This window comes from Malurus melanocephalus, unplaced genomic scaffold (genome assembly GCF_030028575.1).
Source record: "Malurus melanocephalus ecotype Western Australia unplaced genomic scaffold, MMel_1.1 scaffold_394, whole genome shotgun sequence".
NCBI lineage: Eukaryota > Metazoa > Chordata > Aves > Passeriformes > Maluridae > Malurus > Malurus melanocephalus.
Genome location: NW_026623626.1, coordinates 53,815 through 70,419, shown reverse-complemented (window position 1 = coordinate 70,419; position 16,605 = coordinate 53,815). Strand labels below are relative to the sequence as shown.

General features: G+C 40.2%; 2 protein-coding genes across 3 annotated transcripts in view; one reads left to right on the top strand and one right to left on the bottom strand.

Moving 5' to 3' along the window:
• Nucleotides 1–212: 212 nt before the first annotated feature.
• INTS12 (integrator complex subunit 12) lies at nucleotides 213–16,451 on the bottom strand. Its single transcript, XM_057379239.1, has 7 exons — nucleotides 16,337–16,451; nucleotides 10,465–10,628; nucleotides 8,470–8,616; nucleotides 7,778–7,965; nucleotides 3,948–4,107; nucleotides 2,498–2,650; nucleotides 213–1,184 (listed from the first exon to the last, which is right to left on the bottom strand). The coding sequence occupies exons 2-7, from the start codon at nucleotides 10,618–10,620 to the stop codon at nucleotides 606–608; spliced, it is 1,383 nt and encodes a 460-aa protein (XP_057235222.1). The 5' UTR covers nucleotides 10,621–10,628; nucleotides 16,337–16,451; the 3' UTR covers nucleotides 213–605.
• Nucleotides 16,452–16,453: 2 nt separating this feature from the next.
• Nucleotides 16,454–16,605, top strand: part of GSTCD (glutathione S-transferase C-terminal domain containing) — a 50,593-nt gene continuing 50,441 nt past the window's right edge. Inside the window, exon 1 of one of the 2 annotated variants that reach the window (XM_057379238.1) lies at nucleotides 16,454–16,506. The gene's annotated coding sequence lies outside the window, so the exon portion shown is untranslated. The remainder of the gene's footprint in view (nucleotides 16,507–16,605) is intronic. The other variant, XM_057379237.1, reaches the window with a different exon arrangement.

The following is a 16,605-nucleotide window of genomic DNA, read 5'->3' as shown; positions in this document are numbered from 1 at the left end:
TAGATTAAGTTTCTCACGGTATAAAACCAAAATAGGCCAATTTACCAAACTGCCAAACCAAAAATCTCAATTTAAATACACTGTTGTTGAACAGTTAATTTTTGAAATTAAAAGAAAAATATTTTTCCCTAACAAGCTTTATAATTTGAGATAATTAGCTCTGTACAACTCTGAACATCTGAAGCATTTTAAGTATTACAATATGGGGTAAAAGAGGAGTGGCAATCACTTTTCAGATTAATAATCCTTTTTATTATTAACATTTAAGAATGACAGTTTCAGAAAGTTCAATTCATTAAGTATCCACACAAATGTGGGGGTTTCAATATTAAAAAATACCCAACTTTTATGATTTCAAGTTTCAGTGCTTTGAGCTACAAAACCAGGAGCATGTAATAATGAATTCCTCTAATGTACTCAATTCACAGATTTGTAAAGGCAGAAGGAATATCAGAATTATTAAAGTTAGACCTCCTGTGTAACACAGGTTTTGGGCTTCCCTGATTTAACCTCTTTCAGTCCAGTACCTGGGGTATTTTCTTTACAAAAAACAGCGAWGCTGCTCTTTCACAGAACACAACCAAGAAAATCAGCACGCAGCCAGCCTACTTCTTGAGTTTCTTYTGAGCAGCCTTCTTCTTGACCATTTGCAGCCTTTTCATGGCGTTGAGCTGGGACTCCTGAGAGGTTGGGCCCTTCAGGGATGCTGACTGATTGCCGGTGTCTGCGGCAGCTTTGCCGGCGCTGCCGGCGCTGTTCCCCGCGGAGCCGCTGCTGCCGTTCCCGCCGCCCTGGCTGCTGGTGCTGGGAGCGGCACTGCCGGGGCTGGGCAGCCCCGCCTTGCTCACATTGTCACTGCTCACCGAGCGGCTCAGCGTYGTCTTCCCCAGGGTCAGCGGCGGGGGAGGCTTCAGCTGAACGGGGTTTGTGCTGTTGTTGGCAGAAGATATTTTTGACCCCAGTCCCGTTTTTGAAGTCGCCAGCCCTGACAAACCCACGGGTTTCTGGTTATTTGAGGAAGCTGCAGGTTTCCCGCTGGCACTCTGTGCTGTCGATCCCAGTTTGGCAGTTGATGGGTTGGCAGAGGAGGTTTTGGCTGCAAAAGCAGCCCATCCTGTAAGGCCACTCGTTGCTGAAGAGGAAACACTTGTACTGGCAGAGTTCCCCGAAACTGCTGCTGAGGTCTAAAATAAATAAAACATTCTTATTATAGCAGCATCTATTTGTGTAACACATCACAGCAGGAATACACTGAACTTGTGTTTCAGTTCTTTTCTCAGGAACACCGAGTGGACAGTATTTCATCACTGGTCACCACAGCCGGAAAGTACTAACAAGAACAGGAAAGGACGCCAGGTGCAGCCATCTCCCAGGCACATAGAACAAGTAATACCTTTTCTCCCCTTTCTTCTGTACAGTTAGCAGGCTACCACATGGCACTGTGATCCCTCAATAAAAGCCCAAATTTGTGAACTATATAAAAGCTGGTGGTTTCACTTCCTTTTTATTTGTTTACTGTTTTTACCTGGTGTCACTTTTTAACAAGCTGACAGATGCTCAGACAGAAATCAGACATTGAGCAATTAAGTATTGCATTTATTACAGTCTTATTGTAAAAGTAGCAGTATCTAAACTGTCTTCTTTCAGGYAGGGACACCTTCCACTAGACYGGGTTGCTCAGAACCCCATCCAGCCTGGCCTYAAACACYTCCAGCTTTTGTGGGCAATCAGTTCCWGGGCTCCACCCCCTCACAGTAAAGAATTTCTTCCTAATATCTAATCTAAACTTYTGCTCTTCCAGTWTAAAGCCATTCCCCCWTATCCTATCCCTACATGYCCTTGTGAAAAGTCCCTCTTCAGAGTTCTTGTGGGTCCATTTTAGGTGCTGAAAGGCTGCRTGGAGCCTTCTCTTCTCMAGGCTGARCAACCTCAGCCATCYCAGTCTGTTTTCATGGGAGARGTGCTCCATCCCTCTCCAGCTCCATTGYGGTCTCCCCTRGATCTGCTCTARCAGGTCCATGTCTYTCCTGTGCTGAGGACCCCAGAGSTGGACACAGCCTCACTCCAGAYTGGGGCTCATGAAAGCAGAGTRAAGGGCAGAATCACTTCCCTTAACCTGCTGGCCTTGCTTCTTGCTTGGCCATGCAGCCCAAGACAYGGCCAAACTTCTGGGCTGCAATTGCACATTTATATAGATTGCTACATGTATAAAGTATCATTAAAACAATCCACATAYTGTTCTTTCTCTGCTCTTTCCCTCRTAACATAAAAATACAGTCAAGRGCTGGATGTTTTASGGAATTGCAGGTGAAGTGAGGTTTYYCCCCCAKTCTTTCAGTGTTTATGAAAATCCACCAAGCTACTACTCAGTCCACATGGTGCAGCAGACTATTTTCACTTACAGTTCTTGTGTGAAAATATTGGTCTAATTGAAAAAATCCTATTATCTATGCAGTGAAACATAATCTCTTCCTCTGGTAAATTTAAACTACATTACCTTGACTTCTGTTCTCTTGAATGCTAGAAAAGCTGGTGGRGTCTCAGGTTTTAATTTGATTTCTGGTTTCTTGACCAATGGATCCTTCAAAGCTGGTGCAACTGAAACCACTGCAGGAGCTGGTTTTTGAGGTGGTTTTTGTGTCTTCTGAGCCTGCGTAAGTGGTAGGAAAAAACACCCCCAATTAGTTACGGACCACATAACATGGACTGTTTTGACTGTTGACAAAAAGCACGAGCATTTTAAGATTRCAATCTAGCCTTTACAATTTCAAGTTTAATGGTCCCTGAGAAATGAGGCCATAAGGGCTGTGGAGRTACTGCTGGTATGGTACTAGAGACAGGGTCCAGCCAAAAAGCATCCTGAATGGAACTTGCTATTTCAGCGTGAAAAGAATGGCAGTGTTGACGCCTGGAGCACAGGAAAGCACTGGGCCTTTACAGGAATAAGGCAAAGACAGGTGAACTTGCAGAGGACAAGGACACAGTCCAGCAGTAGTGGGATGMAGGCTGCAAGGGCCTGCTAAGAAGTGGCAGGCAAAATGGCACAATTCATGCCAAAACAAAAAAGGAAAGGTCATATTGATGCAACTGCTCAGTGGCTACACTGATCACCCTGTGCATGAACTGACATCAAGCAAACACTCCTATAAATTTAAAGGTCTGATGATCACCAGAATAATCATGCATTTCAGTCAATATTGGTACATCCTAAGCCAAGATCTTACTTTGCCTTCTTTTCCTGTTYCTTAGTGGAGCCATTTCAACAAATAACACTTGCTAAGTTATCACAGAACAGTTTCAAAACACATTTTCAGCTGTATAAAAGGGTGTGATTTTAAAACAACAAAACTAAAGTCACTAATGCTGCATACACCCAAAGATCCTCTCTTATGTTTGTTTCTCATAATGAGATGAGTGGGATTCTGGTAGGATCCTGTTCAATCATGCAGATCAATCAAAATGAAGGCTTTTTGCCTTTTACTTTTTTTTAAACTAGAATGTGCTACCCTCAGCTTATTTTTGACCCTGAGGACATTCAACACTTAAGATCTGGACTGAAATTTGCAGTCTTGTCCTACAAAAAAAGAACCATTCATATCCAAAGCTGAGAAAAAAACTAAAACTGTAGGGCTATTACTAAAAGCTGAGTATCACCTGAAATTAAAAAAAARGTTTTAACTGCTGCTTGCCAGGTAGGAAATAATCCTATTTCACTCTTCTTCACTCACCTTGTGATTTTAAAAAGCTTTGTTTAAGAAGCACATTAAAGAGTACTCTCTGAGATACTACATTAAAAACCGCAGCTGCAGGAAGGGAAGCACTGCTGAGAAAAACGGTTTTCCAATATGCTTCCTAGGACTTGTCCAACCCAGGAAATACTCTCAGACAGCAGAAATAGCCTGCTGCAGTCAAACAGTGCTCACACGAGACAAAAAACTGACTCCTACCATTCTCTTCATCTGCCTGGTACAGCGGGCACAATACCAGACAAGTCGAGGATCATTCACTTCCTTGTCTGTCACCTGAGGTTTATGGCAATCCTGGTGGTAGAGATTATGGCACTCCTGACACTCCACTAGCTGATTCACAAAAGTAACTGTCATTTGCCTGCAGAGCAAATAGTTAAGAACAGATTATGGGAGAAAGCACTTAGTGGATTATCCAATTGTTGAAAATTTTGCAAGGCTTAAGACAAAAAATATAAATATTTTTGCTTTCACATATATTTTCTACCTGTGGCAAATTAAATGTATTCCTTTTCTTTCTGTATCAGTTCCTCCTAACTAATATTTTAGAAATTTGGTATTTTTAAAAGTAATTTCTTTCAAGAAATTCTAAGACTTCCATACCATTAAACATGTGTATATGATAGTCTTGATTCCTGTTTGATTTTTAGATTAGAAATGTAAGTCTTTCCCACTTTGGTTCACCTGGGCATTTGATGGATACATCACTGTATGCCAATTATGACTTCCTCGTTATATTAGCATATGAAGGCCTAGATCCATTTGGGTAATTTTGCTGTCAGCTGCAGAGCAATACAGTTCAAGAACAAATAATTTCTCAATRACAAGCCTGCAGGAGTGCTTTCTGCTCCAGGATTTAAAAGCACCATCACCCAAGCTCTRTGCTACTTTGAAGATGTTTTATTAGCCATCCCTTTGGTCCCTGCTACATAAACAGACACGTGGAATTCGAGATAATACCAGAATCACAGAGAGATGGAATAGAAAGGATTAATTGTGCAGTCCCGCCTTGAAGCAAACATGCAAGCCGGTGATGAGGGCTTCATTTTGCGTGGGCATAGCAGAAAGTAATCACGCTGTATAAATGACACATTAGTGATATATACATGGCTGGGAGTCTGCCTGTGAATTACCCAAATACCATTTTCCTAACGATTYCTTCTTTCAGATGACAAATCAAGCTATTTAATTGCTAAGCTGCTTTTGCTCATATCCCCGAGGAGCAGGTACCTAGGTAACCATGGAAACTCTATTTGTAGATACGTGGGGAAAGGTAATCCCTCATTTCTTTATATAACAGAAAAACAAAGTCTGAAAGTGTTGTCCATATACGTACCGGAACATTTTCTGAGAAAGATTTCTCTTTTAAACAGGCTACTTAAAAACAGAAGGAGAAACCTTTCTGACATTCTAGAGTCCACTATTTTATCTGTCAGATATTTAAAAGACATTTTTTTTGGTTTTTATTCCTAAATAAACTGGATAGTCTCAAGAAGGGAGACTCACCCTATTTTAAAATTACAAAAAACAATCCCAGACTGATTAAAAACCCATGAATTCTTCATGCTTAGAAACAAGTTAAACCACTTACTTTTAAATTATAAGATACCTAAGAAACAAACCTAATTATTTTCYACCTTCTAAAAACGAAGAAGTATTCATAGAAAATTAGGTTGCTATTTCCAAATCAATCTTTCAAAAACATTTTTTTGGGATGAAAACTTCACTATAATTTATAAACTGCATGTAGTATTTCCTCTTTGTACAACTGAGGAGCCAGTGAGTAGCCACCATAACTGGTGAGTTGTCCTGCTTTTCCAAGGCCTACAGGTACTGCAGGGGATGAAGTTATTTCAATACTCCCTTCCTCCTTATGCCTAACTTAGTATAAAAGAACAACTAACTTGATATAAAAGAACAAGAAGAAAAACACCACAAGCATCAACATTAATTACTCCTAATCACTGTGAAATACATGTGACACTTGGCAAATCTTGAAGAAACATTTCATGCCTCTGCTTTAGTTTTAACATCTATAAAAAGGAATAGTTAATATTCAAATGAATGTTTTTGGATTTGAGAACTTACAGCTACGAACTCCACCTACTCTGCAATTTGACATGTTTTCATTCACAATTGATTGGGCTGCTAAAGGATGCATTTTAAAAAATGTACAGCTATGTTATTGTTTTGGCTCAAGATGATTATCCCAAAAAGGGTGCACATTTTGAAAACAAGAAATAAATAGAGGGATACTGTCTGACCAATGTGCTGGATTCAAAACTTCAAAGCACAAGTCCTCTGAAAAACATCCAGTCCAGCATGAGCTGGAGAATCATGTGGCATCAGTTTCAGCAGGTTCCATGTAAAATGAAAACTATTCTGAGTGTTGGGATGACTGTTGCCACCCTCCCTCTGATGAGTTGTTTCTTCCCATACAGTGCTTCTCCCTCTGTCTGGCATCAGAGATATTTTAGTTAGCCAGGGTAGATACATCTTTTGCAAGAACATTCAAATTGGTGACCATGAACAGACAGAARCAATGTCTTCAGCATCCAGGCTAACCATTGTGGAACAGCTAATGGAACCACGTACCTGGCCTGTGCATTTCAAAGTCTGGGCTACACTGGGCATATAGTTGCATTTTTCTTTTTTTAGTTTCTTTAATTTGCAGGCATTTCTCTTTATGCCAGTGTTTTTCTTTGCCAGGGAAGACACAGAATTAATCATCCACAGCAGGTCAAGACTTTGTGTTTAGACAACAAAACTTCGTTATCCCCTCCTGCCAAATAAGTTAATACCTTACTATTTTCAGTAGCATTTTAACATACCACTGAATAGTGCTCTGCCTCTTTTAGGAGACAGCAAAAACAGAATTTACAGGAAAAGAGGTAAAGTTCAGATATTTATTTACTTCTTCCTTTTTCAATGCCTACAATATGAAACTAAATACTTGMGCTAATACATGGGAATAACATGAAATCTCATCAGTCCTCAACTGATCACCATTATAATCAGCTGTAACTACAGAAATTTATCCCCCATGCACTGGCAACACCTCCCTATCTGCACAACAGGAATGACAGTGGAAATGATGGAAGGGCAAAGTTATAAAGCACCATTTCCCAACTGACTCAAGCTGAGCTAAAATACAAAGTGCTATCCAAAGGCCTGTCCCACCCTCTTCCCTGTCCCAGCTCCACATTCCTGCATCCACACACGTGTTAGCATAAGTATTTACTCTGACTGAGCTGCCTGAAACCCAAATCTACTGAAAAACCCCAGTGGAGAGCTGATCCAGGAGCTGATTCAGCTGATCACAAACTGTACTGGCAATACACCCCTCTAAACAGTCCAGGGAAGGAGGTACAATCGGGAGAGCCAAACTGTTCCTTTTGGCAGCAGTGGGGCTAACAAGGATATAAATAATCTGTGAAACCAAATCCTGATGTGAGTGATTTGCTCCTAGAGTAGTTATTTGAAAGTGTATTTTATACTTYTGTTAACACTAAATGTACTGCTAGTACCTTATTATTAAAATCCAATTTTAGAGCCTTTACTGGAATGTAAAAACTTCCTGCCTTCACTGCAAGATATATGTACAGAAAAAACAYGGCTATGTGTTAACTAATGTCAAATTATTAGGAAGAGCAACACATACAGATCTCACACTAATGTCACTTAAAAGTGCTTTCAGATGAGAACTGATTGTTYAAAAATGCTTATCACTAGCCATTAATATTTTAACCTGTTTTCCAATAAATAAAAACTGGTATGTGTCATTATAGGTTTTGCATATCTAGTTTTATTTTYCACTAGCCCTTTCCTGCTGAAGAAAAGGTGGTTCACTCTCTAAAGCTCCATTTTCAAGAAACCATTCTTTTTCATGAAAGAGGCTTAAATCTGTTATGAGTTCTGGATATGTGCTTAAGCATTTTCCTGAATAAAAACCATGAGAAGCATTAACTTAAGGAGACACAATCTAAAAAACGGTAACTACACATTTCTGCAAGGAAGCAATGTTGACTTACCTGCAAACAACACAGGCTAATCCCATTTCCATAGCAAAGTCATCAGCACTGGTTTCCTCAAAGCTAGATAAATCAGGCATGGATAAATCCTTGCTCGTCTGAACTGTAATAGGAGAGGAACGAGCCTCTTGCTTCTCTACTCTGGGCTTCTTTGGTGCATCWGCTCCTTCAGCAGGATCCCCTTTTGTCTATTAAACACACACACAGAGAATGTGAAAATGCAAAAAACTAACAGATTATTAAAATGAGCTAAAATGTAGAATAGGTAGATTAGCAGTATAAGAAGGTGTACTTTACACAGCATACACACAACATGTTTTCTTTAATTACACGTTTTCTTTAAAATATTTATGAACTAGAAGCTCAAGTCYACTCTTTGTACTTCATCTCCAAATCCTGGAAAAAGCCTTGGGAACACCAAATTTCAGATTGCTTACATCTTAGTAATCTCTTATTWTCCAGATGATTTAAAACACAGAATGGTTTGGAAGGAACCTCTTAAGTGCAACCTCCCCACAAGAGCAGAGAAAACAATCACAGGGTAATTATAGGAAGACATTTGTTAGACTGCCTAAATGGCAACATGACTAAAGGCTAGGCACCATAGAATGAATTGAAAASGGGTGCTTTTGTCTAAAACACTTTTAAGTTGATTAACCAAGTCATTTCATTAGAGAACAAAAATTACTTACTTTATCTGCAGATCTCTTTTCTGTTTCTTTTTTCACTTTTTCTGATGCAGTGGGCTTGCCATTGTTGTTGCCAGAAGGTAAACTGGATGAAGCTTTAGGCTCTTGCTTAATAGGTTTGGTAACAGATACTTTTGGTTGTTCTACTTCCTAAAAACAGAAACAAAAACTGAAGCCAAACTCTGCAACTGAGTTCCTGCCTAATTTGTAATTAGAGAAATAACAGGATAGGCAAACAATATACCATATAACACTGATCATCTACATATACACTTTATAAAATATTTCTTAAAATATTTTCACATCACATAGACAAATTACTGTGTTCAAGTTGCAGACAATTAATAAAATCTCCCCTCACCACTCACCTTTCTGAGGAAAAGGYGCTCCTTTTCCAAAGACAGATCCTCTTTGGAACATTAATTAAAAAGGTGACATTTCTGCTTTTAAAATTCAAAGAGATGATGAACATAAACTTTCAGATGGTTCTGAAGACAAAATTCAATATAAGCTAAAAACATAAGCTGACATCTGATGTAACCAGACATCAATATTTCATTCCTTCATGGAGAGAAATATTGACTTCCTCTTAATCTCAGTCCATATTCGTCTATCAGATTAATGTATTTAGATCTCAGCAGAAATCAATAGTTCTCATTAATGACACATCAGTGTCAGCAATGGATAATGACCAAGMGAGTCTGTAAATGAGTGACCAATCACAATGATGGGGACAAGCAAGGTACCCCTTCCCAGCTGGTAAGATGGGAGCAATTCTCTGCTGTATACTAGGACAGGTCCTAAGGACTGAGCTTCAGCCCTCCAAAGTTTGTTGACTTGAGTGTGGTAATCTGGTGCCCCCTACTCTGTTCTTGTATTTCATGGTCAATCACAAATTAATCCTGCAGCCTGAGGATGCAAGAAAATGAWTTCTTGTACTTTTTTCCATTTCTGACCTTTGAAGTCCCTGGTGATAGTGGAGATAAACCGAAAAGAGGAGAACAAAAGATTTCTTCCTCTGGCCCAAGCCGCAGTTTCACCTGAGGGCAGGTGTCTGCCAGCCAAGCTATTAGAGTTGGCTTCCCAAACCTCTTTGCACTGTTATTCTGCCCTCTGCTTCCTCTTTAAACCACACATTGCTTCTTTGAGCTCTGACATAAAGGGCACCTTAGAGTTTTGAGACCTGTGTTAGGTTTCAGAGAGTTAATAAGATGAACAGAAAGGAGTTAGACCACATAGAAAATTATGATGTATGCTGAGGCAGCCTTTTAGGTATTTGAAACCATGTAGAAATGAAATAATACAAATGTATCAGCACACAGACCATCATTAGAACACACCAGGCTGACTTGTAGGCATCCTAGGGGAGAACAGAACCTCRTTATCCATATGGCAATACACAGCAGCACCAGGATGTCCCTGCTTGGTTATTTCCAYACATTCATCTCACATTCAAATCTTCTCTCTAGCAGGTGTTCAGTGATTTGCAGTAGACGAGAAAAACGATGTTTGCCCATTGGACAGCAATGGTTTCAGCTTGCAAATAATTTCTGCTTTGGACCATTTGGTGTTTTGCTCATATGACTTCATCAACAGAATTTCAAGGAAAGAAATAATAGTTTTATTGGTAAATAGCTTATTTTGTTTCATATTTATCTGTGGCAAAACTAATCTATATTTTAAAGACCTTTTAAMTCTAAAATGTAACTGCAGAAATATGTAAAATTGGATGCACCTTACACAGCATGTCTGAAACAATGTTGAATACCTCTTATAAAAACCTTGGTGCAGCAACAAGGTGAAGAGATTTTTTTCCATTAACWTCCATTAATTGAATGGATTATGTCATAGGAAAAGGGGAACGATGAATACGTACATTCCATAACTACTTCTATTTCCTCAAATTCTGATTCTCTTTAACCTTTTCAGCTATGAAAGAAGAACCAGGAATAGCAGGAACTTTATGCCAAAAAGACCCATGCTTTCCAACACCAGTACCTTCTGAGARGGACGATAGCTCGAGTCAGTTCCTCTGGCCAATGACTCGTCAAGAAGTGCTTTCAGCTTTTCAGCAGAGTCTTTGCTCTTTGAGTGCAAAAAGCCCAGGGCTTTCAGAAAAATGGGATCCAGCTCCAAGTTCACTGTAGCAGCCATAGTGGTGTCTTCAAAGCAAGTTAAAAGAAAAGAAAAGCAAAAACAACTTTATTCACATGAAGCATAATTCAAACAGCATGTKGCTAATAGAACATTYTTTYCTTTTWAAAATGRAATTATRTTAAATCATAGCAAGGATTATATGTGAATTAATTATCATTAGAAGAAGACTGARTTTCAGTGCTGCAGTTTGACTTGMATTTGACTGGACATGTGAAATGTCAAATTCATTATACGGTATACATAATATTCAGAAACTAAACTCATCATACTTATGTAAATGAAACAGATATCTCATATTCTTTGTATTCCATACATAAAGAATATTGAAAAGTATGCAAAAGAAATATTAACTTCAAGAAAAGCAATTACCACCATTCTCCTTAACACTTTTTGCACATACAGTGATTTCGAATTCATTGCTCATTTAAGAGTAACTAAGAAAAATCTTGCTTGTAGAAAAATTAACTTTTGAAACTTCTGAAAACAACACCTCATTGTAACATATGAGATATAAACAGCTAGTGTATTATTTTATATGTACAAAACATCTAAAAAATAAATATTTAAATTTAGTTGAAACAGAGAAAAAGTTATAACTCAGATTGTGACTTATCCATGTCTTCATGTAACAGTCTAAGTTTTAATGTCAAATAATGACTATCTAGAGCTCTGAGATGCCACAATGTCCATGGAATAAACTGAGGAAAAGGTTACAACGTTTGAAAAAAATGTTTGCCTCATAGCAATAAATTCCTGCACTCTGGAACAGTCTGTGTTAATTTCCTTAAAAAAAACTCTAAGGAACTGCATTTATATCAGAAGCTATACTTTCAAAGATAGATATCTAACCTAAAGCACTAAATAACAATAATTTAAGAAATAACATGGGAGGTTTCCTGATATTTTCCAAAAATGTATGAGAAGCATTATTGTTAATAATTCCTTTCAGTCTCATTTAAAACACATCAGGTTGTTTRTTGGTTTGGGATTTTTTTCTAGAATAATCTAGAAGACATTCTTAATAAAGCCTTTCATCAGATCTGCTCAAAAGCGTTGCCTGGACAGCTTTGTCAGCTGAAGCCTCCAAGGTTTTGTCTGATGAATTCCTTTTGATATTCATGGYAGTGAACTTTTACCTCTCTGGCCAAAACACCAGCAGCAGCAGCTGCTCCTTCAACACTTGCCTAAAAGTCCCCAGGAACCTTTATCTCATGCTGAGCTTTCACGAGACACCAGAGAATCGTTTGACTGAGATCATCAAGGAGTTCAACATACAGAACTTCATAGGGATTTCATCAATGGACCCWGCAGAGAGTTAAGAAACCTCTTCAAGAATCTCTTCTCTCTTCCTTAATCTTTGCTGCTTGACAAATCATTTTCTGGTGGCAACAGAACTTCTGCTAGGAAGTGCCACACACCAGTTACTCGGCTGTATCACTGATCAAGCACAGACTGCAGAGCAAGCCCCATCCAGGCAATTCGGTGTCTCTCTGATGATTACAAAAAGTGAATTCAGAGAGCATGGAAAGCACATACCCTCTTTTTTTTATGCATCTACTTCTGATAAATGTTCAGGCTGCTCTTGAAATCTGTGGTAGGTTATGTCCCACACTTCTTTGTCCTGTGAACAAGTATCAGTACCATATACTCTTAAACTAGGACTCTGCTAAACCCTCTGTTTAGCGGAGAAYTGAAACACTAATTTCAGAACTCTAGTAGAACTCCCTGTTAAAAAAAAATCTTTTAAGTTCTTCTCTGAGGGAGAGAGGAATTATACTAGGAATATATACTTGTGTACATAAAAAACAGGCAGCCTCAACAGCCATTCACAGACATTATCTAATATTTAGAGAACAAGTGTAAACATAACTAAATATTCATCTCTCTGAAGGCAACCCTTCCCAGATTTGTTTCTAGCTATCGCTTTTTAAAGACATATGTTGAAAGGAATTGTTAAACCCCAAATTTCAAAAGGGTTCTCCATATTAATTCTTTTATTTGCTATGCAATTGCAGCAATTCTTTCTCTGTTTTTCAGAGTAATTATAATGTCACAGGCTACTACGGKTACAACTATCACAAGAAATTTCTCATGAGAAGACAGGAAACTGGGCTTAGTAAACAGTTCAAGTATGCTCAGTTCAGGCCTGTATTTTCAAATCTAAAAAAATCTATTTGTGAGTTACAGAAAGGAAGTATATTCAATGGACACATCAACAGCTGTCTTAAAAATAGCATAATCTGAAAAGAGCAAATTGATAATTACACTCCCCTTATATGGGACCATAATAACATAGCTGTCAAACAGGGTACTACCAATAGCTGTCCTGGTCCAAAAGGCAAATTATTGCTTTTGGCCCTTTCCAGATATTTAGAGATCAAACAGTTTTTAAGTACTGAACAATAGTTTGACACTTACAGACCTAAGATCCAATTACATTCATTCATGTTTTCATTCACAAACTGCACCTCTGGCASTCAAGTCAGCATACAGCAATGTGATAACCTTGAGACAAGGACAGCAGTGTTCTAATGATGATGCCTTTGGTTATTCTGAATGACAGACCTTTTGACTTTCTTCTTGAAGCAGAATCTTTGTACAGAAAATAATACAAATGCTRTTTATGAAAAAGAAGAGTATGACACTGTCTTTTCTGCTGCAGTTTGATAATGCAGCTGTGAGATCAGAGGGCTGTGTGAAAATCCTTGAACCCAGCACAGAACTGGTTTTGCACTAAGCAAGCACAACCTCAGCATTCACCCATCAGCCTAACCCTAAAAGCAACTTTCTCAGCTTAGGTCTCTGTAGCTCCCAATGTGGACTATTCTAAGTGGTTTAAATCCATGGGGAAACACAGATGTTAATCAGTGGGTTGTTGTTCTTAAAACACCTAAGAAGTTTTGGATTCTTTCTTTTCTTGAGTATACTATTGTCTTCTGCTAAATACGAATAACCCTAACTRTGCACTCTACAGAATATGTGCTCTTCCAATTTAAGACTTACAAATTCACTTTCCCCTGTCCATTTGGATCCTTCTGTTCCTCAGAATTTACTCTCTTCCTGACTATATCTATTAACAGTGACAGTGGCATATTTTGCTTATTTATCAGTAATGACTTTTCCAGGTCACTTTCAGATCTAATGAAAGTCTTGAGAAAGTAGATCAAGGGAAATCTTAAAAGCAGGGAAAATGAACKTCTATTTTCAGTTTTTGCTTTAGTATATTAATCAGGACTTGATTTATGACAGCATAATTTCTCAGTTACTTTCCACAAGGGACATTTCAAAACTCACACACTTCAGAAGTCTGGATAACTGTATTAATCAGAACAATTGTATTAATCAGTTCTAATTTATTTGCCATCTTCTACAAAGAATCTTCTAAAACATGAGTAAGATYTCCTGCTATGGAGTTACTAGTACTGACATCCTTAATTTTACATTCTATTCTACAACATATTTTTTAATGTACTTTAAAATTAGTATTCCAATCAACATCACTGTAACCAGTTTATTCAAAATTTTAAAGATTACACTACTGCCCTATATTTGCTGTTTTGTCCACAGAAACAGTGCATTATTTAACAACCACAGGATCATTCCTTGTAGAATGGACCCCATATGGTCACTCTGTGCAACCTCCTGTTCAATGCAAAGTCAACACTGAATTCAGACCAGTGTGCCCAGGACTTTTCCAGTTGGAAACTGAAAATCTCCAAAGATGGCAATGTGAAAATCCTTCTGGGCAATGTGTCCCAATGCCTCACTGTCCTCATTTCCTTGCTTTGCATTGRAGGTTCTAGCTTATGCTGTCTCTCATTCTCCCACTGTGCATCAGAGTACAAAGACTGGCTGTATCTTTCCAATAATATCCTTAGGTAAATAAAAGCTTTTATTACATCCCCYTAAGCCCACAGCAGATGGTATCCAGCACTCCCTCCATCTTCAGGTCTGCTTATTTAGTCACTGAGGAAAAGCCAAATGATCAGGCATGATTCATAGTTGGTAGATCTGGCTCTTCCCAGTCTCCATCTGCTCCTTCTTTTGCCTACAAATCGCTTTCTCCATGATCCTGCCASAGAAGGAAGGAATGAGGTTGACCAGGCTGTAGTTCTCATTTGTCCTTCTTGCCCTTTTTGAAGATGAGCACAAGATTTGCCTTTCTCCAGTCTTTGGGATGTCTCCCAATCTCACAGCCTTTAAAAGACGACAGAAAGCAGCCTTGTGAAGACTCTGTCACCTCTTGGCACCCTTGAATGAAGGTCAACTGGGCTCATGGACTTATCAGCGAAACAATCCTAATTCAATCTTCTGCCACAACTTGTAGTTCCTCCTCTGCTTGAACTCTGACTTGTGGCAAAAGGCCTTGGAAACCTTTCAGGTCAAGTCTGTGGCAAAGAAGACATCAACTATTTCACCCTTATCTCTGTCTGCTGTCACTAACACATTTGTTCCACTCAGCAGTGGTGCAGTATTTTCCTTGTGAATCCTTTTCCTGATAAATGGCACGATCCTTGTGGGTTCCTTTTAACTCTCTGATAATTCTGTGATAATTGTACCTGTACAACTGAGGTTTGCTCAGCCCTGCTACCACTAAGCTTCAATATTCTGCTGAAAATGGACCTGAAGATGTTTTAATACATCACTGCTCATTGGCTTMAGCCACTGGTAAATGGGGTACACCTCCACTACTGTTTTCACCTTTCCCTTATTAAGTGTCTGCTGAAACTTATCAAGTGTACAAATTCCAGGGTATCATCCTCCTGRCAATTTCTCAGGGAGAGAAGCAATTTTAGTTAAAACCGAATTTCTCAAATAGCTTCACCAAAGCCACGACATGACCCTCTGCAACCTACTTACTGCAAATTTCTCCCTGGGATTTCTTTCTAAGAACGAAGGAAACACCTCTCAACTGAAAGCATCACTTTCAAATGCTTAAAAGAATAAAATACCACCCTCCTACACCATCACTGCCCCGCATGGATTTTTCCACTGACTCGGGGCGTGCCCGAGTGCCCAGGAGGGAGCATCCCTTGGCACCATGGTGTCCCACAGGGACAGTGCAGCCGCCGCTGCTCCCGGGCCCTTCCAGCACCACAGGAGACCCAAAGCTCACCCGGGACCGAGGGTTCGAGCCGCCACGGTGCCTGAGGGCTCCCCTCTTCTTCCCTACTGCCAAACACCCTATTTCTCCCACCCAAACTTACTGTTCTCTCCCATCCCCCCTTCCTTCTCCCAAACCCCTTCTTCCTCCCTCCTAACTCCTTTCTTCTCTTCCCCAGACCCCTCTTCCTCCTCCCAAGCCTCTCTACCCCTCCCAATCTCCCTCTTCCTCCCTCCTCCTAAACCCCCTTTTTCTCTTCCTAAATCCCTTTTCCTCCCCTCCTCCCTAACCCTCCTGCCCCTCCCAACCCCCAAATTCCCTCTTCCTCCCTCCTCCTAAACCCCCTTTTCCTCCTCCTAAATCCTTTTTCCTCCCCTCCTCCCAAACCCTTCTGCTCCTCAGAACCCCCAAATTCCCTCTTCCCGTTTCCAAACCCCCTGTACCCTCTCTCAATTTCCCTCTTCCTCCCAATCTCCTTTTTCCTCCTCCCAATCGCCCTCTCCCTTCCCCCTTCCCTCTCCCAACCCCCAAATTCCCTCTTCCCAATGCTCTGTTCCTCCTCCCAAGCCCCTTTTCCAGGCCCCGCAGACCCTCACGCTGCTGTCTCACCGGAGAGGGGACCGAGGAGGCGGAGGAGGAGGGCGCCCCGGCGGGTGCGCCGCCACAGCGATCCCCCCGCGCAGCGCGGGCCGCGGGCGGCAGTTCCGGGCGGCGCGTTGGGCCCGGGGCGGGGCCCGCGCAGGAAAGGGCGGAGCCGGGGCGGAAGCGGCCGGGCCGGGGTAAGGAAAAGGAGCGGGATGAAGGGAAGGTGGTGGTGGTGGGGAAAGCTCTGGGGTTGGTTTGGGAGTGCTGCTGAGACGGCGGGATGAGCTGGGAAC